The 22,415-nt window shown below is 47.0% G+C and overlaps 1 protein-coding gene across 3 annotated transcripts in view; it reads left to right on the top strand.

Annotated features, from left to right (window-relative positions):
- SLC24A1 (solute carrier family 24 member 1) overlaps window positions 1-22,415 on the top strand; it is a 41,146-nt gene that overhangs the window by 15,269 nt on the left and 3,462 nt on the right. For 2 of the 3 annotated variants that reach the window (XM_082617497.1, XM_082617498.1), the window contains 7 exons: window positions 9,858-9,911; window positions 11,568-11,676; window positions 15,899-15,985; window positions 17,073-17,164; window positions 19,135-19,641; window positions 20,377-20,466; window positions 21,342-21,508. In XM_082617497.1, coding sequence (XP_082473623.1) covers window positions 9,858-9,911; window positions 11,568-11,676; window positions 15,899-15,985; window positions 17,073-17,164; window positions 19,135-19,641; window positions 20,377-20,466; window positions 21,342-21,508 — 1,106 coding nt within the window. Of the gene's footprint in view, window positions 1-5,406; window positions 5,548-9,857; window positions 9,912-11,567; window positions 11,677-15,898; window positions 15,986-17,072; window positions 17,165-19,134; window positions 19,642-20,376; window positions 20,467-21,341; window positions 21,509-22,415 lie in introns of those variants that run through there. The other variant, XM_082617499.1, reaches the window with a different exon arrangement.

The raw sequence follows: 22,415 nt of genomic DNA on the forward strand, positions 1-22,415 counted from the left end.
TCCAGTTCTGCCTCTAACTGTGTGACCTTGGACAGGTCCTTTCCCATCTCTGGCGGGAATGACAGAGTCCAACTAATCATGCAAATGTTCTGTGTAGTGGTAACATTCATTGATAATGTCTTGTGTCTAAATGAGTTCCATTCTGTCAGGCCCAGCACAGCTGTTGTTTCTCTGATCTGGTCAGCCGACCTCCAATTAGTACATTTTTGCAGATGGCCCAAAAAGGAGAAATATCCTGCCCAGGGTTGGACGGCCAGAAGGTATCCACACTGGAATGGGAACCCAGTATCCTAACTCCCCATTCAGTACTATTTCCCTCCAGATGACTGCTCTTAAGAAGCCAGAGGCTTAAAAAAGAAAGGGAGGCTCAAAGCATTACCTCATTTAATATGAGGAAACAGGGTCCTCCCTCCTCATGAAGTTCTCAGGGCAGGCTTTGCTGAGGGTGGCCATGAAGTCTGGTACTATTCTCTGAGAAAGTATCTAATGCCTTGGTATACATTAGGCCAGCAGTTTTCAAAATTGGGACTTACCTGGTGGGCCAGTGGTTAAGACTTCACCTTCCAATGTAGGGGGTGCGGGTTTGATTCCTGGTCGGGGAGCTAAGATCCCACATGCCTCATGGCCAAACGGCCAAAATGTAAAACAGAGGCAATATTGTAACAAATTCAATAAAGACTTTAAAAATGGTCCACATCAAAATGCCTCTTGACTTGCCTCCCAGCCCTTCATAGTAATTCTGTTTTTATTTAAACTCTGCAAATTCTCAATTTTCAATTTTGTCAGAACCAGAGCATCAAAGCAAAGCTTGCCAAGCAAGTAAAGCATAATCATGATTTCAAAAGAGAATTTGTAACTTATTTAAAACATTCTTCAAGGCCTTTAGTAGCAGTTTTTTGCCAACCAGTGAGAGCAGTGCTGATTACAACTGTTCTTATCTATTTATTGAAACAGATCCAGTATGAATTTTAATTAACAGCATTATTGAAAACAAACAGGTTGAAATACTGGCTGTCCTTGAAAGTAAATTTATATTTATTTAAAATTGAAAACCTATAGTTAGGACTTTGCAGCACTAATAACTGCCTTCTAAAAATTAGTCCAAATAATTAAAAAAGTGTAGCTATTTTGAAGTGATTTTTAAAAACATCTGGATTTGGAGTTTCACCCCAGGTTTCTTATAGCCAGAGAGAGCGGTAACTGCCTTTGCTATATTATTCTGTCTGTGTTTGGCTGCCCCAAGACCTGTGATCTTGTTAGAGGGAGGTAAATTATCCTGTACTTCACTGACAGACTGAGGGAAGCCATTCTGTTTGAATTCTTGAAGCAGTTCTCTGAAAATCCAGTCTTTGACCTAGTAAACTGTGTTGGTATTCATTTTTGTGATTTATGCAAGAATGTGTACTCACCTCTGCAAATTATCTTGCTTTAACTATGAAACTTTATGAAAATGAACATGCCTTGCTTACTCACTCACTCACACTGACCTATCAGTTCACACGTCTTCCCTGACTAATGGTTTCCTTCTTTGAGCTTCTCTGTGAGAAGGCAGGGGGTCAGGGAAACTGGGCTTATTCAGTCAGCCACACACCCAAAGGTAAGGAAGTAAGAGAGAAGTGGGGAAAGGCCAGACCGAGTGGTAGGGAGTCAAGGAGGAGGGTTGGGGAGAATTCAAAGCCACAAGTGCTCAGGAAGTTTAAGCAGGGGGAAGACAATTAGAGGGCAGTGGGAGCCAGCTCCTTCTTGGAGGGAAACAGGAACAGGAAAGACACTTGGGCCTCCCCCTTCCTCTGTTGGCAGCCTGGGGTGAGGTGTGGCCACAGTGTTAGGCTCATCATTGCCACTAAATGGGGGAAATAATCTTTATATCTCCCAAAGGGCTGAGCCCAACATCTCATCCCTAAAGCAGAAGCTCCACAAGTATTTGGTGGTTTCCTCAGGGAACTCTAACAGGTCAGGGTCCCCAGTTTATAGAGAAAAAGGAGTAGGGGAGGGAATCCATACTTGTGGAGGGTCTATGACATACGTACATTATCTTGACAATTTCTCATAAAACCCCTGCAGGAGGGGAGTTCCCTGGTTGCCTAGTGGTTAGGATTCTGGGCTTTCACTGCCGCGGCCCAGGTTCAAGCCCTCATCGGAGAACTGAGATTCCCCCAAGCCCTGCGGCGTGGCCAAAAAAGAAGAAAAAAAAAAAAACCTGCAAGAATGAATTGTTATTGCCAGTTTGCAGATGAGGAGACTCTGAGGCTCGGAGAGGATAATTAACTCTGCCAAAGTTACGAAGCTAGTTGGTGGTCCTTATCACCAGTTTATGAATCCATTTATCTGGGTTTTAACCCAGTATCCGTGGCTAACCCTGTTATCCTGGGCAAGTCAGTGCAACTCCACACACCTGTATTATTAAGCACTTAAATGAAAAGCAGTGTGGGAAGTAAAAAGATCATGTCCCTTCCAGTAGAAGGGACAGACATAGACAAAAGTAACTGATAAAGGGAACACTGTGCAAAGTGCTACAAAGTCACTGTGCTTTTCTTCGAGGTCTCACGCTGCTCACCTGTAAAGCGAATGGGGTGGACTAGTGCAGGGGTTGGCAGACTTACTGTAAAGGGCCAGGCAGTAAATATTTTAGGCTGTGTAGGCCATATAGTCTCTATCCAACTACTCAACTCTGTTGTTGTTAGCACGACAGCAGCCACAGACAATAAGTAAACGAATAGGAATACCCCTGTGGTGTTTTACTAAGCAACATAATCGCAGGTGTTCCCCTACCTGAACAATTTGGAGATGTAAGTTCAGCAGAGAACCATTCACTTTCTTATCAGATATTCACCCAACTGATATCTGTGGAGTTTCTCAGCTGGAGGACCTTTCACTTTACTTTTTATTCTGCTCTGGTAATCTAGAACCAGGATAAAGTTTTTTTTGTGAATGATTCTAATCAGAGTTTACTTAAGAGTATTTTCAGAAAAAAAATGTATCGTTGAACATAGACACATAGTAACTATTTTAGAGTCTTTCTTTCTTTTGACACTGGCTGGAAAAAAAAATTCAAAGCTAAAAATATTTCAGACAACATTGTCAAACTGACATGTATTGGTTTGAGGATGCCTTATATGAACCCAATGAAGAAATGGTAAACTTTTTTTTTTAAGATATATTAATTTATTTATTTTAAATTTACTTATTTAATTTATTTATTTTGGGCTGCATTGGGTCTTCGTTGCTGTGCGCGGGCTTTCTCTAGTTGTGGCTAGCGGGAGCTACTCTTCGTTGTCGTGCGTGGGCTTCTCATTGCGGTGGCTTCTCTAGGCATGGGCTCTAGGCACGCGGGCTTCAGTAGTTGTGGCTCATGGGCTCTAGAGCGCAGGCTCAGTAGTTGTGGCGCACGGGCTTAGTTGCTCTGCAGCACGTGGGATCTTCCCAGACCAGGGCTCGAACCCGTGTCTCCTGCATTGGCAGGCAGATTCTTAACCACTGTGCCACCAGGGAAGCCCAGAAATGGTAAGTGTTTGCATAGTTATCGACACAGTCTAACTTAGCTTGCTCTGAAACTTTTTTACCTGGTTTTAAAGCTCTCGGTGTTGTTTGTTCTGGCCCCAAATGATAAATATTTGACCTTCCTTGACCATGCATAGTTGCAGAAAGCCAAAGTTTAGGCTCTAGCCTGGCCGAAAAGCCTTATTTATATTTGAAGGATGATGGGACCTTCTTTATAGAGAGAACTACAGGCTTAGCTAGAAATAACTGGCCATCTGCATGAGATGCTGACTGGCAAGACAGCCCCTGTGGGGCACCAGTGGTGAAAAGGGATGCAAGGTGGGGAATGAGACTGGTCTGGGCTCCTTTGGAAACCCCATATCCACATGCAGCCCCCAGGAATACTTCAGAATGTGAAACTCCAGGAGGAAGTCTGCCACTCTTTCTTAAGTGCATTGCAGGCTATTTTCTTCTTGGCAGGGTTTTTTATTAAACCAACCAACAGAAACCCCAAGCGGACAAACCTGGTGCCTCCTTAGGAACCAGTCGTCCCTTTCCTGTCAGGGTTAATATTTACTCCAGTGACCTGTACTGCCAGACAACCAGCTGTCTGCTGTGGAGACAGGGGTGCTGGACAGGAAGCAGCCACCAGGGCCCTTCCTGCCTCTGTGGGCCTGACCTTACTAGCCTGCAGGAAATCCACTTTGCTCCCAAAGAACTCATCCTAGCTAGGCTGAGGGGTTCCCTCCTTTAATTTTTTTTTTTTTTTTTGGCTGTACCACGCAGCTTGTGGGATCTTAGTTCCCTGACCAGGGATCAAACCCGGGCCCTCGGCAGTGAGAGTGTGGAGTCCAGAGAATTACCTAACTTCTTAAATAATAGTCAGCTTCCCTCCAGTTGTCAGGAAAATATGGTAAGAATCAAATTCTCAGTGTAAAGGCTTCTTTTCTTCATAAAATTTTCTTAAGCTTTCAGCATTCATCTGCTGGTGAGTGCTAGCAGATGACAAAATGAATGCATAAGAAACAAACAAATATTAACAGAAAAACTCAAACATCTGATCATGCCTGGTAGAATAGCGTGTTGTTTCCATGGACGTATGTATGCTTGTAAGAGATTTTACGTATTCTGTTATTCATACAACAGAGTAATCTTTTTTCCTAGTGTATGTGATGAGATTAAATATGAAATTAGATATTCATGGTGTTCTACAAATAACAGCATGATTTCTAGATGCTCTGTTACCTGAATAAATTGGAAATATAAAACTAACAGAAAATGTTTTCGTGTGGGGGAGTGGGCATATGGATGATAAACAAGTAAAATAACATTTCCGAGTATGAAAAGTGCTGTGAAGGAAATAGTGTATGTGATGGACAGTGACTGTAGGTAGTGGGCCCCCTTTAGCGAGGGAGAGCAGGGGAGTCCTCCTCCTGGAGGAGAAGTTCAAGTAGACAGTCCAAGTGGAGTTCCATGAGAATTCTTCTGGAATTCTTCCCCATGCTCCATAGGGGAAGAAGAGGAAACAGCATTTGCAAAGGCTCAGAGCAGGGAAAGACCTTGGTGCACTAGAGGAAAGAACTGGAGGCCAGTATAGTGAGTAAGGGGAGAGTGGTACAGGATAACACTAGAGACCCGGATGAGAGCTGCTTCATCAGGGCCTTGTGGATTAGATACGGAGTTTGGATTTTATTTGAAGTTCAATGGGAAATGATGTAATGAGGAGTCATAGTTAAAAAGTCACTCCCTAACTGCTGTGTACAAAATGAATGGTAGGTGTGCAAGGGTGGAAGTAGGGAGTCCAGTTAGGAGGCTGTTGTGGGCATCCAGCGTGTGTGTGTGTGTGTGTGTGTGTGTGTGTGTGTGTGTGTATGTGTGTATCTTTGAGAGATATTTTGAAGACAGAATCGTCTGGATTTGGTGATGGTGTGGATGTGGAGGGTGAGTGGAAGTCAAGGTTTTTCGCTTGAGCAGCAGGGTGGATGGATGGTGGCGCCATCTAGTGAGAAAAGGAAGACTACAAGAAGAACAGGTTTAGGAAGACTCAAAAGTTCCCGCTCTGGAATGGTGAGTTTGAGTGTTTATGTCACCTCCCAGTGGATATGTCTATGAGGCAGTTGCACAAATGGGCTTAAAGCTTATGAACAAGGTCAGGGCTGGAAATAGAGATTTGTGAATCGCCAGCAAATGTATGGTTATTAAAATCAAGGACCATCTGATGCTACTCTGAAAGAGAGAGAGAGATTAGGATTAAGCCCCAAAGAACTCTGATGTTCATACATTTGGCAAACATTTATGGAATCTCTTTGTATGAAACCTGTGTAGGGTCTGGGGATACAGTGAGAAATAAGACAGCACTCAAGGGGCTCAACCTAGCAGAGGAGCAGGAGTTGATCCAGGTTTTGTGGGGTCTGACCCTCTTTAAGAAAAGGAATATAAAACTGTTGCTACAGAATTAAATATGAGGCCTCAGAAAGGGTTTGTGAGGGGAGAGATGGGCCCTGAAGTTTAAGCTTCATCAGCTCTGTAGTAAATCCCCCTTAGTGGGGAAGACAGAAAAGTGAAAGTAATATTTACCATATCATGTGTAATGATATAGGTAAGTGCTGAGGGATTTAGCACTGCCGAGAGTGGACATCTCAACAAAAGTCAGGGAAGGCTTCCTGGGGGAGGTGATTCTTAGCTGAATCTTGAAGGACAAGCAGGGGTTGGCTGACTGAAGAAGGGATAGGAGTCTCCTAGGCATGTGTAAAGGCCGGGGGAATGAGAGAGGGTGATGAGACTATAGCTGCACTGTCCAGTGTGGGAGCCACTAGCTACATGTAGCTACTGAGCTCTTGAAATGGGGCTAGTCTGGATTGAGATGTGCTGTAAGTATGAAATATACGTTGGGTATATTAGTATGAGAAAAAAGGTAAAATAGCTCATTGATATTTTTATATTAATTACATGTTGAATTATAATTCTGATCTATTGGGTTAAATAAAGTACATTATTAAAATTAATTTCACCTGTTTCTTTTACTGTTTAAAAATGTGGCTACTAAAAAAATTAAAATTACATGTGTGGCTTGCGTTCTATTGCTATTGGACAGCACTGAACTGGAGGTAAGCAGGAGGCTGGAATATGCTCAGCTAAGGAGTGTGGACTCCCTCCTGAGGACACTGAGCCCCCAGGGTGCAGGGGGGGGACATGGTATGCTTTGCTCAGAAAATCATTCTGGCTGAAGAGTGAATGAGGAACCAGAAGAGGAACAGTCCAGGAGTCAGGAGGCTGTTGCAGCATTGTAGGCAGGAGAATAGAGAAATGAGGCCAAATCTGAGGACTTTCAGGAACTAGATCTGACAATTAGTTGTAGATGAGCTGTGAGGAAGCGAGGAGGAATTTGGGCAGACTTTTGGGTTTCCAGCCTAGACAGGTGAGTGGATCAGGGTGCTAAACTGTATTCAATGAAGGTAGGACTCAACCAGGGATTCAGTAAATCTTTGTTGAATGAATGTTTAAAAAAACACACAGACCAGAATGTGCAGTTCAGGAACTGTGTCGTGGGTGGTCTAGAAAGGGAGAGGTCAATGATTAACTGCTACATCAGTGGGAGATAGGAATTGGAGGTCAGGAGAGCAAGCCCCCGAAGGGTTGCCCTGTTCACCACCACAGGTTCCTGTGAACGGCTGGCTGCAAGGGATCCTGTTGCTCATCCTCATCAAGATGTATCACAGGTGTTGGGGGTTTGGCTGGCATGAAGACATCTTTGGTTTCCTCAGCCCTCTGGTTAATTTTCATGAGGAGAGGGAGAAGGTGGGGATAATGGGGCTGAAGAAAGAGGAGGATGATTGGTGTAGTGTGAGAGGTGGATGTGGGGATGTGTTTGTAATAAGGGCGTACTCTGAAAGCACCTACTTGCTGGTACCGCTACCCATATATGGACCCATCAATCACACTCAAATGTAGACAAACATTTATATCCATTTACCTGAAATGTCAATAATATGAAACAGGCCACTAGGAAATATAAATTTGGCTTCATTTCCTTATTTATGCTTGGGAAAAGAAATGTGATTTAGTAAAAACAACAACAAAAACAATCCTCTGAATAGAGATTAGGAGGTCGGGGGTCCTGTCACTATTGTTGTGAGTGGGCAAGTCACAGAATCTTTTCTGCATCTCAGTTTTGTCATCTGCCAAAATAGCAATAATAATACTAGCCTTGTCTGTTTCATAGAATTAGTGATATGGAATGAGAAAATGCATGTGAAGGGCTTCAGAAAGTTAGAAGCGCATACTGAGGGTAGAAGATGTTGATATGTGCAATGAACAGTGAACCCGTAAAGTATTTTGACTTAAATAAATCTGAATGGAAGAGAAATCATTAGTCATGTGCTTCGTGGGGCAAAAGTCAGTCTCTCCTGCCCTTTTATGGACAGAACCAGCCATCCCAAAGGGTAACCTGGCCTCTCGTATTTCTAAGAACTCACTGGGTGAGAGTTGGATGTGATAAACAGTGAGGTGGCTGGGCCAGTGGGGTTTGGTGCTGTAGCCTCCAATATCCCAGAATTGTGAAAGAGGGGATTTGTTCAGAAAATCCACAGTGCCCCCTTCATATTCAGATTGGTTATTTCTGCTTTGTTTCATTCATTTGTATGTTCGTCCATTTGTTCATTCATTCAACAATGTGTATCCAAGCATTCAAACCTCTCCCATCCTTCAAAGATTATCCAAACTTCACCTACTTTCAGGAGGCTTCCGTGTCCATCCCAGCACAGCACCTTAATCTGTGCCTCTCATTTCTTCAGGCACATTCTGCTTTGTCATATGTTCGTGTTATCATTGGTCTCAATTCCTTTCTGTAAGTAGAATCCATGCCCTAAACATCTTCGTATCCCTACGGCACTAGCAGAATGCCCGGTAAACAGCAGGTACTCAGAAATTAAGAACTGAATGAGTGAACAAAGTGGGCGGATGGATGGGTGGGGGGCCCTGAATCAGGCAGTATTCTCTGTATTTTCTGACCAGGCAGAGATGGGAGTGTCGCAAGTCCAGTTCTACTTCTGGCCGTGGAGGTTGGTGAGGTGGGGGAGGCAGTGGAAGGTGAAGACAATTACTGGGGGCAGCCATTGGTGACCTTGGTGCCTGAAGATGGCGCTAGAGGTCACTTGGCGTATCTACTCGTTGAGCTCTCCTTAACGGAGCATCTGCTGTGTACAAGACACTATGCCACAGGTTATGGGAACAGAGGTAACTATATCGTAGTTCAAAAAGACATGAAGTCTAGCTGGGTAGACAACTAATATGTGTGAACAACGATGATTTCATTAGAAGTTTGGATGGTGTTACGAGATAGTAAATGCAGAGTGGCAAGCTAGTGGTTCAGAGAGTAAATACTGTGGGCGTAATGATTCTTCATCTCGGACCTTCTAGGTCTGTTCCCTTCCCCAGCTGGCTGCCCTACAGCTTCCCCAGGACACTAGCAAGCACTTATTCGATTATAGAGCCAGATTTTTGGTCTCACAAAATGTGTCCACTGTTGTTATACAGCTTTTGAGGAGAGAGGTATTGTAGAGAGCTGGAGTGAGGGCTGGGGTGGGGGTGAAAGGGGCCATTTGGGAAAGCTTTATATAAGAATTCACCCAGAATTTTCTGAAAAATTGGTAGGCATAGAGGAATGGAGAAGGCATTTTAGGTAGAGGGGAAAGACATGAACAAGGGACTAGGAATTGGAATAGGTTAGGCATATGCAGGAGACTGTTCATTCATTCATTCATTCATTCATTCAACCAACGTTTTCTGAACCCTTGCTAAGTGCCAGGCAGTGTTCTCATGCTTGACATACAAGCATGTGTCATGAATGAAATAGTCTGCCTTCAAGATGCTAGTGGGACAGTCAATTTACTTGGGTTTGCCAACATACAAATAACATACAAATAGATTGGGGAAAGTGCTATGAAGGAAAAGGAGTCAATAAAAGAGAATTAGCTGGGCACCTTAGCTTCCCAGAGGAAGGTGACATGTAAGTGGTGACCTGAAACGTGGGGAGTGGAGGAAAGAGGGTTCCAAACAGAGGAGGAGGGACCGTGTGATGAGGGTTTCGAGGTGGGTAAAGAGGGTGGTGCATTTGAGAGACTGAAAGGCAGCTGTAGCTGGTGTTACTGGACCTCAGTGAGTGGACACATTTGACTGGCAATACTGCATGCAGGCTGAAGCCAGATTGTGGAAGGCCAGGCTGGGGGTGGTGGACATGTTAAAACATTTTCTGAGGCCAGGTTATCTCTGGGTGTGTTTCTGTGTTCCCACATGAGGGCTCCCTGGAGAGAGAGGGAAGTAGGGAGGAAGGGTGAGGGTCTCTCTGAACATCTTGTGATTCCTGTCCCTATTTGCAGCTGGGCGATGGGACAGTTGTGATGGATGAGCAGCAGGATAACAAGAAGCTGAAGGTGGGTGCCACGCGGAATCTGCCCAGTGGGGATACTGCAGGGTTTCAGAGGACAACCACAGACCCAGGGCGCTGTGGCCCTGATGCTGGGGATACTGGGCTGGGCTCAGACCTGGGAAGCTCCTGGGAACACTGCCAGGGTGAACCAGGGAAGGAGCCAGAGGGACTGTCACCTCCAGGTGGTGTTGGAGGAGGTGCTATCTTGGGAGCTAAGTCCAGAATGTCACTGCTCACTGCCTGTGTGAGCTTGGACCTCAGATTCTGCATCAGTAAAATGACTGGACTAGATGAACTCAAGTCCCATTTTGTAGACCCAACACTCTATGATTGATCTAAAAGCCTAATTACCTGTGGTTTTGGAATGCCCCAGAGCTAAGAGAAACATACGAGGGGTGGGGCGGGGGGATCTGAGGTTTCTGAAAAACTGTGTCTTAGCTGCCTTTGGTCTGTGGGCATTTGGGAAGAAGTAGGGACCTTAGAGAGAAGAGACCAGGGTCTGAATGAAACCTCCTCCATCCTACGAAAATCCCTAGGCCTGTTGTGAAGTATTGTGTTACCATAGCCACTAGATGGCAGAAGAGTTCAGATCCAGAGGGTTGGTTGGTAGGGAGAGAGGGACCAAGCAAGCAGTTTGTCTGACTTTGGATGTTCCCTTGTTAAGTCAGATGATGTTTCTACGTGTGTCGCTATTGTAATTAAAAAAAAAAATTCAACTGAGTAAGTTTAAAGATCAAATCGGCTTTATTCAACAGTTCATGAATTGGCCAGCATCCCATCTAGCAAATAGAAAGGAGTTCCAGGTTGTTTCAGGCAAGGTCACCTTCCTTTGGGGGACAGCAGGGGTCTGTCAGGTAGATTACCTCACTAGTGTGCTAACCAGTTAATTCCAGACTGACTGGTTAAGAGCCCATTCCTGGGAGGGGCTGAAACTGCAGTTAGGTATTTTATGTTTCGGTCTGGTGATGTGGGCAGAGCACAAGTGACTCCATTTTGGACCTTTTTTAGCACTGTGAATGAATGTATGTCACATCCGTGTGTCTGCACATACAGATGTGTGTATGTGTGTGCTTGTGAAGGTCTCTTGAGCATGTGGGTAGAAAAGAAAGGGCTGGAATCAGAAGACCTGGGTGCTAGTCTTGACTCCTTCGTTTATGACCTTGGATAAGCCACCCAGCCTTGTTGAGTTTTCATTTCTTTTTCTGTAGGTGGGGATCAAAGCCTTGCTTATGTCTGGGGGTGGGGCAGTGATAAAGCACCATGACGCTCTCTGTGGACTGTAAGGGGCTGTGCCCATGCACCATGGGGCTGTCTGTGAGGTATATGGGTGAGAGTGTTTCTTTGAGGATGTACTTGCAGGGATGGACAAACCCTTGGTAATGTGGTGTCCTTAATACACGTTGTCTGCTCCCTGTCCAAGAGCTTGGGGAATGACTTGGTATGTAGAATTAGCCAGTCATGGAAGAGTTGAGGGGAGGCTGAGAAAGAAAGCACTGTAACTGTCCTGTTGAGGTGAAGGAAGACAGGGTGCCAGGATAAGGCTCCTGTGCTTCTGGCCTGATCTTTATAGGAGAGAGGAGGGTTAGTGAGGCCCCCGTGTGGCTCCTCCCCCAGCTTGGGCAGAGGCCCACTGAGGCCTGCACGGCTCTCTCCTGCTTAGCTCGCGTCCGTGCTGACCCAAGGGAGCAGCTCGGCCTCTCTGCACAACAGCACCATCCGCAGCACCATCTACCAGCTCATGTTCCGCAGCCTGGACCCTCTGGGGGAAGGTAAGCGAGGTCTGCCCAGACCTGCGTGGTCTCCCTGTCCACTCCTTCCCTCCTGCAGCTGAACAAGGACTGGGACTTGCAAAACTGAGAGGCAGCAGGTGGAGTGAGGGTGGGAGTGGGAAGAGAGTTAGCAGAGGAGAGAGGGCGGTAGAGGCAGGCAGTCTGGGAAGACCCACCAGGAGAGGGCCCCAAGGAGCTAAGGTCCTGAGGTATCCACATCCCACTACCTCCCTGTCTCCGTGTCCCTCCTGTAAAATGAAAGGGTTCATCTGCAGTGAGTGAGGCCATGAGTGTCGTGTGCCCTGCACTGGTCTATGTTGGGGCTGCCCTCCGTGACTTTCCTGCAGAGCCCACCCCCATGAGTCAGCCCCAGTGTCCCACAGTCTCTCCAGCAAGATAGTGTGGCCAGGGCTGCTTCTGGGGGCATCACCTGTGGGGCCCCACAGCTGGAAGCTCTGGATGGTGCCTCCCTTTGCTCTGTATTCAGCTCCAGAGTCCTAGGAAGCCTGCTCTCCCCTCCCCCAGCCAGGTATCCCAAAGGACACCCTGGGGGCCACCAGGACCACTTCTGGGAGTGGTGAGGGTCCAAAGTGTAGTGGGAGCTGATGCCCAAGTTGACAAATGATGGAGGCAGCTGAGATCTTCACCACCCACTTTACCGAGCCCTGCCTTCTGCCCTGCTTCCCCAGAGAGCTACCTCCAACAGGCTTCGCAGGCCCCTAAAGGGCATCCTCAGGTACGCTTCTCTTCTCCTTCGGCACCTCTGTCTCTGGGACACTGCTGCAGAACTGGAGCGCCTGCATGAGGCCCATCAAGGAAAGGTTGGCCTTTGGGCGGAAGCCAAGGAGTTGGAGTGCAGCTGGGCAGGAGGCTGAGGACTGAGCCGAATATGACACCAGAGACTGATCCATGAGCCCCAGGGACAAATTTTAGGGACCTCAGAATTTCTCAGGCCCTGAAGCATCTTCTTCACATTTGATACTGGGTTGTTGGTTGTTTAAAACAAGCATATGGTCAAAGACAAGGTGATCAAACCTTCCCTAGAAAATCCTCACGAGGAGCTTCCGCAGACATTGGGAGAGGCCACCCCCCTGTCAGCTCCAGAAAAACAGTACCCCTGGGGTTTCAAGAGTGGAGTCTGCAGCACTGGGCAGCCTGTGGGTGACCAGTGCTGGGGGCGTGTCTGGCCTGGGCACAGTGAAGGAAGCTGTATCCCTGGGTAGGCCTGGCCCTCCTCGTGGAATCACTGACTCAGCAAAGTCTTAAAGATAAAGACCTTCTCCTGGACGGGACTGCAGGGTCCCCTGCCTGGGCCACTTCCATGACCAGCAGCCATCTGCTGGCTTGTCCTAACAGGATTATGTGATGTCCAGGCCATGTCCAGGCCAGGCCGAGGTCAGAGGAGATTGATACTAAGGAGATGATCCGGCCGTGCTGAGAGTTGAGAGGCCATGTGAGGAAACAAGCGCTGGGGGAGCCAGTGGCAATCATCCCCAGGAAGACAAGCACGCTTGGTGCCCTGTGTGGGTGTGCGGTGGGTATGGAATGGCCCTCCCAGGGAATGATTGCTTATGTGCCTGGGATGCGGTCCCGCTCAGAGAAGCTGGCCCTGATCCTGCACCCTGAGATTCCATCCAGGAAGGGCTGGGATCACGCAGGGCTGCGATGAAGGCCTTTGTTCCCAACACTTTGCAGATACATGTTTGTATTTCCGTATGCTCTTTCCAGATGGCTATCCAGGTGTTTCCACCCTTTCCAAGCAATGAACTCTCTCCACAGAGCTGATCCATGGTCTGAACTCTTACCCTGGGTAGGGGCTCTACCTCTCCAGAATCCCATGCTTTTTCTGGTGATTTCACTCACACATGTGCGTGTGTATATGAGAGAGACAAAGAGAGAGAGGCCCTTCAGCGGACCTGCTTTCCTCGGTGGCATGGGAAATGAGAGGTTAGGGCGTGTGATGAGGAAGGAGAAGGAAAGAGGGGAACTTGGTTTTCTTGCCAGCTCCTCCAGCCAACAGTCAGCAGGTATTCTCAGCACCAGGACTGGAACCAGGGGAGCCCTTCGAAAAGCTATGTATTGTTCAACAGAAGACTGCAGTGCTTGATCAGTGCCAAGGGGGTTACTGGAGCGGTCTGCATGAGGTAGGCAGTGGAGTGCCCACCACCTGACATCTCAGTTATGACAGGACCCGCTGAGCAGGCCTACCAGGACACTTTGAGGGACCACACTTGCCAGAGTGATGGCTCTGCAGGATGGAGCCTATTGCCAGAGGCAGCTGCAGCTCAACCAGCCTGATTGTTTAGGAGACAGGTTGAGAGAAGGAAACTCCAGACCTGCTTTTGTCTCCTGCCCATCCTGGACCCAGGCAGAGTTTGCCTTCACAGTTTGCCTGTATTATGGACTAGAGGATCTTCAGGGTCCCTTCTAACTCAAACCCTCTGGAATGCTGGGCCTCAGCAGTGCAGAGTTGCTTCCTGGGTGCAACAGCTGCTCTCAACTACTATCGTCAACTCATCATTGTCGTCATAGCTAAAACTTATGTAGTATTTTCTAGGTGCCAGGCACTGGCTTAAGCACATTCATATATAAACTCATTTATTCCTTCAACAACTCTGTAAGATTTTTTTTTTCTTTTGGGCTGCGTTGGGTCTTCGTTGCTACGCGTGGGCTTTCTCTAGTTGCAGCGAGCGGGGGCTACTCTTCATTGTGGTGCGCGGGCTTCTCATTGCGGTGGCTTCTCTTGTTGTGGAGCACAGGCTCTAGGCGTGCGGGCTTCAGTAGTTGCAGCACACAGGCTCAGTACTTGTGGCTCACGGGTTCTAGAGCACAGGCTCAGTAGTTGTGGCACACGGGCTTAGTTGCTCCATGGCATGTGGGATCTTCTCGGACCAGGGTTCGAACCCGTGTCCCCTGCATTGGCAGGCGGATTCTTAACCACTGTGCCACCGGGGAAGTCACTCTGTAAGATTTTATAGGTGAAGAATCTGAGGTACAGAGGGTCACCAAGCTGGATCCATAGCTAGCAAGTGGCAGAACTAGGATTCAAACCCAGGCATCTGGCTCCAGAATCCACACTAACTTAGCAAAATTTAATTGCAGCAGTTAAAGTATTTATTTATTTTGTCTCATGGACTCCCACATCAGTGCTCTATCATATTACTGCCTTTTTAGAGAGGGGACACTGAGGCGTAGAGAGGGTACACAGGCTTCCTAAGGTCACCCAGCACTCACAGGGCAGAGCCAGCCTGGAACCCAGAATAGACCCCATGGCTCCACTTCGCTCTTACCCTTACGGACTGCATTGTCCTCACCCTCACGGACTACACAGCTGTGAGAAGGACGCTCGTGAGCTCCTGCACTTCAGTCTCTGTGCCTCTCAGCTTGAAATTACACATGTACAGCACTTTGCATGTTGCCTGGAACATAGTCATATTGAAAGAGAGTTGACTTCCCCATTTCTCTTTTCTGGAAATCAGGGCAGCACTATTCTGTGCACGATGCTCTGTGGACTGCCAGCAAGGCACTGAGTGTATACAGGGATCTGGAAGGAGACTCTGCTTGGGCTGCAGGTGTCTGGAGTCCAGAGGAGAGTGGCAGGGAGCTTGGTGATCAGCTATTTCGCCTTTCACACTGGAGAGGGGAGGCTCATGAACATGGCCACGAGTAGTTCCCCTGGAGCCATAGCAAAGCTTCTAGTAAATTCATAGAAATTAAGCTGCAAAGGACCTTACAGACAATCTAGTCCAAGGATGGCAAAAATATCTCCCTGCCATTATTTCTTCATTCCCTGCCCATTGCAGACACCACCAGTGAATCATGGTACTCTCCTACCAAGCTTGGACCAGAATTCTCAATTCAGCACTCAAGCAGCCGTCACTTGAGTTCATAAAGGAAATGAATGAATCCTATTTGTTGCCCCCAAATAAAGTAAACCATGTCATTTTATTGGAAGTAGACCTAGAGAGGGGAAGTGACTAGCCTAAGTGACCAACCTGAGGTCATAGCCAGTTAGTGACAATGTAGGGAATTTAAGGCAGAAGTTTGGGAATTGGGCACCATGAACAAGCCTAGGAGGACCAGAGTCCAGATGTTGCAACTTCCAGGCCAGCCTCTTTCCACCTACTTCAGCTGCTCTGACTGTCAGCTGACCAACCTAACTGAATGGTGTAGCAGGGAGGCTGTGGTCTTGGATAAGATGTGTTTCCTTTCTCATTCACAGCCCGGCCCTCCAAGGACAAGGAGGAGGAGAGCTTGAATCAGGAGGCCAAAGCCAAGCCTCAGGCCAAAGCAGAGAGCAAACCAGAAGGTGAGAGGATGGTGAGACCAGTGGGTTTTCTCCTGCCACCTTCCTCGCTCCTGTCAGCCAGGGACTGGGCGGCCTCCTGGCCTCTCTGAGCCAGTCAGCTGGAGTGATGAGCTGGTGCTCCCCTCCTCGCGCTGTACTCCAGCCTCCTCCTTCCAGGGTGTTCCCCTCCTGGCGTGGCTGCAGGCCCGGGGTTGGCCCTGTACAGCTCCCTCCGTACTCTCCTCACATCGGGTAGGCAAGGCGTGGCGGGGGTTGTTGAACTTCTATTTCTTTTTTGCTAAATCTTGTCCCAAATGAGATTCTATTGGACTCTATTTCTTCTTCCTGTCACTTCTACACAGTGCTGCTAGGGAATCGGTCTGAGACCAGTAACCCCAGTGAGGGAGGGCCATCTGGGTTCTGGTGATGAAAACATCCAGCATCCGTGTGGCAGCTGGGACGCGGTAGAGAGACAGCTACTGCCCTGTGGGCTCTGCACAGCACACCAGGCCTGCCTGATCCACCCAGCAGCTTCGGAGGGAGGGAGGTAGAGCAGCAGTCATTGTTCCCATTCTATAGACAAGGAAACTGAGGCTCAGAGAGGTCAAGTGACTTGCCCAAAGATATATAGCCAAGAAGTGAGAAAGCCTGTACCTAAACCTAGATCTCCAGACTTTCCAGTTCTCCCTCTCCTGCAGTCCTATTCCAAGGCTCCCCTAGCTGCTACCTTTGAAATCATCAGGCTCCTCTCCATGCAGTTGGTAGGGGGAAGGGTCAGGCGCTGAGAGCTGGGGCTTTGCCCTCTCTTTTAAGCTGTTCACAGTATCCTTAGCTACATTGCCAGGATGGAAATGTCTGAATACAGGGAGAGCAAGGAGAGCCACTTCCCAGCTGTCCTCTCATCTGCAGACATCTCTGTGGACAGGACAGTAACAATTCACATCACATCATTTTCCTTTTCCTGTTAACAAGAAATTCCCCAAACAAACCTTCTGTGACCCTGAAGTGGACAAGTCCAGTAGCCCTGTAACCACTCACACCAGTCTCTGCCAGCTGCCCTCAGAACCTGGCACACTCTTCTGACCTATCCCATGTTTATCCTTTAAAGAGGAGGAGCCAGCCAAGCTCCCTGAGGTCACGGTCACACCAGCCCCTGCTCCAGACGTCAAGGGAGATCAGGAGGAAGATCCTGGCAGTCAGGTAGGCACAAGCCTCTTCCCAGGTGGTGGAATTTGAGAGGCCCAGGGAAGGATTTGCCAATCAAAAATCAGTCCTTCCTGAAGATTGGAAATGCTATTTGAGGTTCATTCCTCTGGTGTAAGCACTGCCCTTTCTTTGAAGATCAAATACCTCATGGGGCCAGTTAATTCACTTAGTATGAGTAAGATAATATATATGAGAATGTGTTGCCAACCTATGTCCAATCAGCTGTGGCAGGGAGAGGTGGCGTGCTTTGACTCCAGTGTGGGAGAAGGGAGCTACCCGTCAGGGGCCATTAGCAGTGACAGTTCTCAGAGAAGAGGGTGCAGGCTGGGCAGACACTTCTGTACCTATCAATTTAAATGACTTGTCATTTCCTGCGAGAAGCCTTCTCTCCTGATGAGGGTGGGGAAGGGAGGGCAGAAATTATTTCAGACTCAAGTCTTCTCACTCTTCATTCCCAACTGAAAGCACAGGCCTCATGGATATTAATATTTGACTTCTTCATTGGGTGCTCTGAACCCTGGTTGCATATTAGAATAATTTGGGGAAGCTTTAAAACTGCCCAGGGCCCACTTTCAACCAATTAAGTCAGGATACCTGGGGTGGGTCCTTGGGCATGAATGTTTTTAAATCCTCTAGGTGATTTTAATATGCAGCAGAGTTGAGAATCATTGGGCAGTGTTTGGGGTTGGCAGTGTCATGAAATTTGTTATGGATGACGTACGCCATGAGCACACAGCCCAGGTCATTTGCTCAAGGGATTGGACCAGCACGTTGTTATAGGTCATTTAGGAGCCTAATCTGAGGACCCTCAGAATCAATGGCTTTCAGAGTGAGTGGAGTCAGTCCATGGTTCCCACACACTGGTCTATAGATGCATTTATTAGAAGCACTTGTGAGCATATTAAAATAGATTCCTGGCTTCCGGTCCTAGAGATTATACTTCAGTTGGTCCAGGGGGGGCAAGGAAATCTGTATTTCTAATAAGCTCTCAGGCTACCAGGTTTGGGAACCAAAGATCTCATTCGGCCCTGGCATTTGCAGAGCAGGGTAGCTTGGTGGTTAAGAGGCCAAGATTTGGACTATCCATATTCCAATCCCAGCTTCATCACTTACAAACTGTGTGGACCATAAGCAAGTTATTTAACTACTCTGTACCCTAGTTTCTTCATCTGTCAGATGGATTTAGTTCTGCCTATATCATAAATTAATTGACTCATGAAACATACTAAGTGCTAGTTGTTATTATTATGATTATTATTATACCACTTAGCATGATTCCTGGCACATAAATACCCTCAGAAAATAGGTATCCTCCTTGTCATCATCATTTTACACATAGAAGGTAATAGAGCAGTTGAGGAGTTTTAGTGGACTCAGCAATGTGATGTAACCACCAAAAGATATCATGCCATTTTAGGCAACATTAATGGAAGCACAGTATCTAAAATAAGGGGGGTGATAATCCTGTTTGACTCTGTGAAGTGTTCTGTGTTGTTTTAGAAGCCTCCTCATGGGATATAAGCTAACTAGAATGAGTTCACCAAGAAGGAGTGGAGGCTCTAGGCCATAGTATGGGGGAACCATAGAAGGATCTGGGAATCTTTAACCCAGGGAAGAGAGCTGTCTCATGGAAGAGTGTTATGTATGGCTCCCAAGAGTAAACCTATACACAGGAGGTAGAACTTTGGTATAAATATGACTTCAAACCAATCAGAGTTGTCAAGATGACAGAAGCCGCTTTAGGTGGTGAGTTCTCCATCCCTAGAAATGATCAAATAAAGACCAGACCACCACTGGGTAGGAGTGTTGTGAAGGGAATTTTGCTGAATGATTGCACTAGTTTCTTCCTCATACTCAAGCTTTTAGATACATTCTGAGAAGAACAACAAAAAACGTGGGGAGAAATTGGGAATGAAACAAGCAGGGCAGTTATTTCCCATTAATCTGTTGGCTTTGGATTGCAGGGAGATGTGGCTGAAGCTGAGAGCACAGGTGAAAGGACAGGTAATGAGGTTAAAACTCCTGGTGAAGGTGAAAATGGAGAGCAGAGTGGAGGTGAAGCTCGACCAGAAGGTGAAGGTGAAGAAAAAGGAGAGAATGAAAGTGAAGGTGACATCCAGGCAGAAAGGAAAGGTGATGATGAAGGTGAAGGTGAAATCCAAGCAGAAGATGGTGAAATGAAAGGTGATGAAGGTGAAACTGGAGAGCAGGAATTGAACACTGAAAATCAAGATGAAGCCAAAGAAGATGAGAAAGGTATAGATGGTGAAGAGGAAGGTGATGGAGGTGAGAGTGAGGATGAAGAGGAGGAGGAGGAGGAGGAGGAAGAGGAGGAGGAGGAGGAGGAGGAGGGCAACGAGGAGCCTTTGACCCTGGAATGGCCTGAGACCAGGCAGAAGCAAGCCATTTACCTCTTTCTTCTGCCCATTGTGTTCCCACTGTGGCTGACGGTGCCCGATGTCCGGAGGCTGGTGAGTTTGCCCAGCTGTCCCCAAGCTATCTGTCCCCAGGGAGGCTGTGGGGTCTCTCCGCACTCCCCCTCAAGAGGACGGAAGGGACAGAAAAACCAGCTTGACAGGGCTCAACTACAGAGAGGATCTGGGATGGAATCTGCAGCTCTCGTGGGGACCATGCACTTAAGGGGACACACTGATGGGCTTGGGAGGCCTCAGAATGTGCTTGTTTCCATCATTATAAGCAATGTGAACTAACCCCTCCTCGAATTCTCAGTTTCTTGATTTTAATATGGGAATGATGCCACTGCACACCCTCCATATTGCACAGGGATATTGTGAAAACCCAGGGTGATAAGTGCTGTTTCTACCCAGTATTCCTGTTTATAAGGAAAGGTCTGACTAACATACTCCACCCAAAGGGGAACCATATTCTGTCTCTGGGTCCAGAGAGGGGTGGGGTGGGGAGAGGTTGCTGAAGCCAAACCAGGTACCTAGATTGGTCTGGTTCCAGGGCAAGCAGGTAGCTCTCTTCAGTTTGGCAACTGCTGAACCCCCTCCTGTGTGGACTCCCCTATGGGCCACGAACCCCATCCTTCTCAAGGTCCTCACTGGAGACAGAGATGGAAGCTCAAACATCTCCACATCCTCTCCATGACTCCTCCAGCAGATCTCTTCACTGATACTGGGGCTCCCTCAGAAGGGCCAGAGACCTTTAGCCTCTGCAACTTATTTCTCTTCCTTTTCAAACAGGAGGCTAGGAAATTTTTTGTTATCACCTTCCTGGGATCCATCATGTGGATAGCCATGTTCTCATACCTCATGGTGTGGTGGGCTCACCAGGTGAGTGTGTGGCAGGAACTAAATCCTGCATTAGCAGGTCAAAAGGACTTTTTTCCTTCAGGGTGAATTTCTGGTACCCAGGGAATAGCGAGGACCAAGTGAATTTGTAGTTTATACATTGTAAAGGCTAAAAAGTAGACTTTATATTCCAGGGAATGTAGTGCTTTTCAGGTGTGGCTCTTCTGTCTTGTAGCGTGACAGAAGGCCCTTCACAACCTGATCTAGTTGACCATTCCTTCTTAGCATTATTCCCTGCTTCCTCTGTTCTGTATCCCACACTTCTCTCCACCTGGTGAAATCATACACACTCGTGAGAGCAAGCTCAGTTTTGCCTCCTTTCTGGCATTTAATCAGTCTTCTGAGTACTTAATGGCTTTGCTGTTCTACCTAGAATATTGCACTTAAGCACAGAGCTGTATTATTATTTACATGCTTTTCTCTTTCAAGCTGAGAGTAGGGTCAGTGTTGTACTGCTCATACTTCTACCTCCAGCCTCTAAAAAGTTCCTGGCACATAGCGGGTGTTCGTGGTTCTGGAAATGGAAACTTGACACCAAGAGGCCTTTGGAGGAGCAGTTCTTTTGGGAAGGTAGAGGTGTTGTAGTTGGAATGACAGTAAGTGGTATCATAGGTGGACTTTTACTCCAGTTTAGAAAAGAGCAGCATCATTCCCTGAAGCCTTGAGCAGGGGACCTGTTCTTTCTCTGCATGGCCCATCTCCCCAGCTGTTAGTTCTGCTGTGACCCTACCTCACTCAGGCCAAGGGAATGTGAACTCTGTGGAAGGTGTTGGTTTTGCACAAAGTAGTATGTGGTTGGTGCTTTGAAGAGCCTCAGATTTTTCACTTGGTTTCTCATTACTGTTACTATTTACCAGGTTGGTGAAACAATAGGGATTTCTGAAGAGATTATGGGCTTGACAATCCTAGCAGCAGGCACATCAATTCCTGACCTCATCACCAGTGTGATTGTCGCTCGGAAAGGCCTGGGAGACATGGCCGTGTCAAGCTCTGTGGGCAGTAACATATTTGATATCACCGTGGGGTGAGTGGCAAAGTTGCTTTCTAAGGCATGATATGTATGACTGGCAAACACTGTGTTGGCTCTGTCTGCTGGTTTTTTGCTCCATTCATTATACATGGAATAAAAGGGCATTTATGTTATTAGCTTCTTTAAGGCAACAAAGTATCCTCCCTTCATTCATCACAGTCAGATAGGATAATAGAACTAAAATGCTGCCTGAAATGTAACTGACTAGAATTTATAGATGAATTGAAAAATGAAGTCCATTAAATTCCATTACCAAATACAAACGCTCTGCTCACTGAACCCCAAGATGGAGGAGGTGGGGTTGGAAGAAGCAGTGACTCAGTCTTACTTCCTGACATTCTTGCTCCTTTGCATTTGGACTCCTGCCGGCTCAGAGGTTCTAAAAGCATTCTGTATAAACAAGCAAATGCTGCGTCCTCCTGTATGGGTTTGCTTACCCTGCTCCTCCCAACTTTGTCAGAGCAGAGTGTCCGCGCTATTTTCATTTCCCCAATCACGTTCTGGATTTGAGTGGTGGCTTTGGTTTCTTTAATTTGTATATGTGTGTGTTTGCAGGGTGAGGCAGGTAAGAGGGCATAGGAGAGCCCTGATCACTAACGAATGTAAGGAAATGTTATCCTGAGCTAGGCCTTATCATGATTTAGAGAGTCACACATCTACCAACTTAGGTTAGTCATACAGAAGTCATGAAGTATGACGAAAACAAACTCAGACCCAGAAAACCTGTTTTAATCGTAGGCTCTCCCAGTTATCAGCTGTGAGTACTTGGGCACATAATTCCCTGAACCTTAGTTTTCTCACCGTGAAATGAATGTTTTCTGCTCTATTTCACAGGTTTGTGTAAAAATGAGTGCTTTGTAAATTGTAGAATACTGTTAAGTATATGGCATGATTATAAACA

The sequence above is a fragment of the Mesoplodon mirus genome (assembly GCF_964341445.2).
Source record: "Mesoplodon mirus genome assembly, chromosome: 4".
Classification (NCBI taxonomy): Eukaryota; Metazoa; Chordata; class Mammalia; order Artiodactyla; family Ziphiidae; genus Mesoplodon; species Mesoplodon mirus.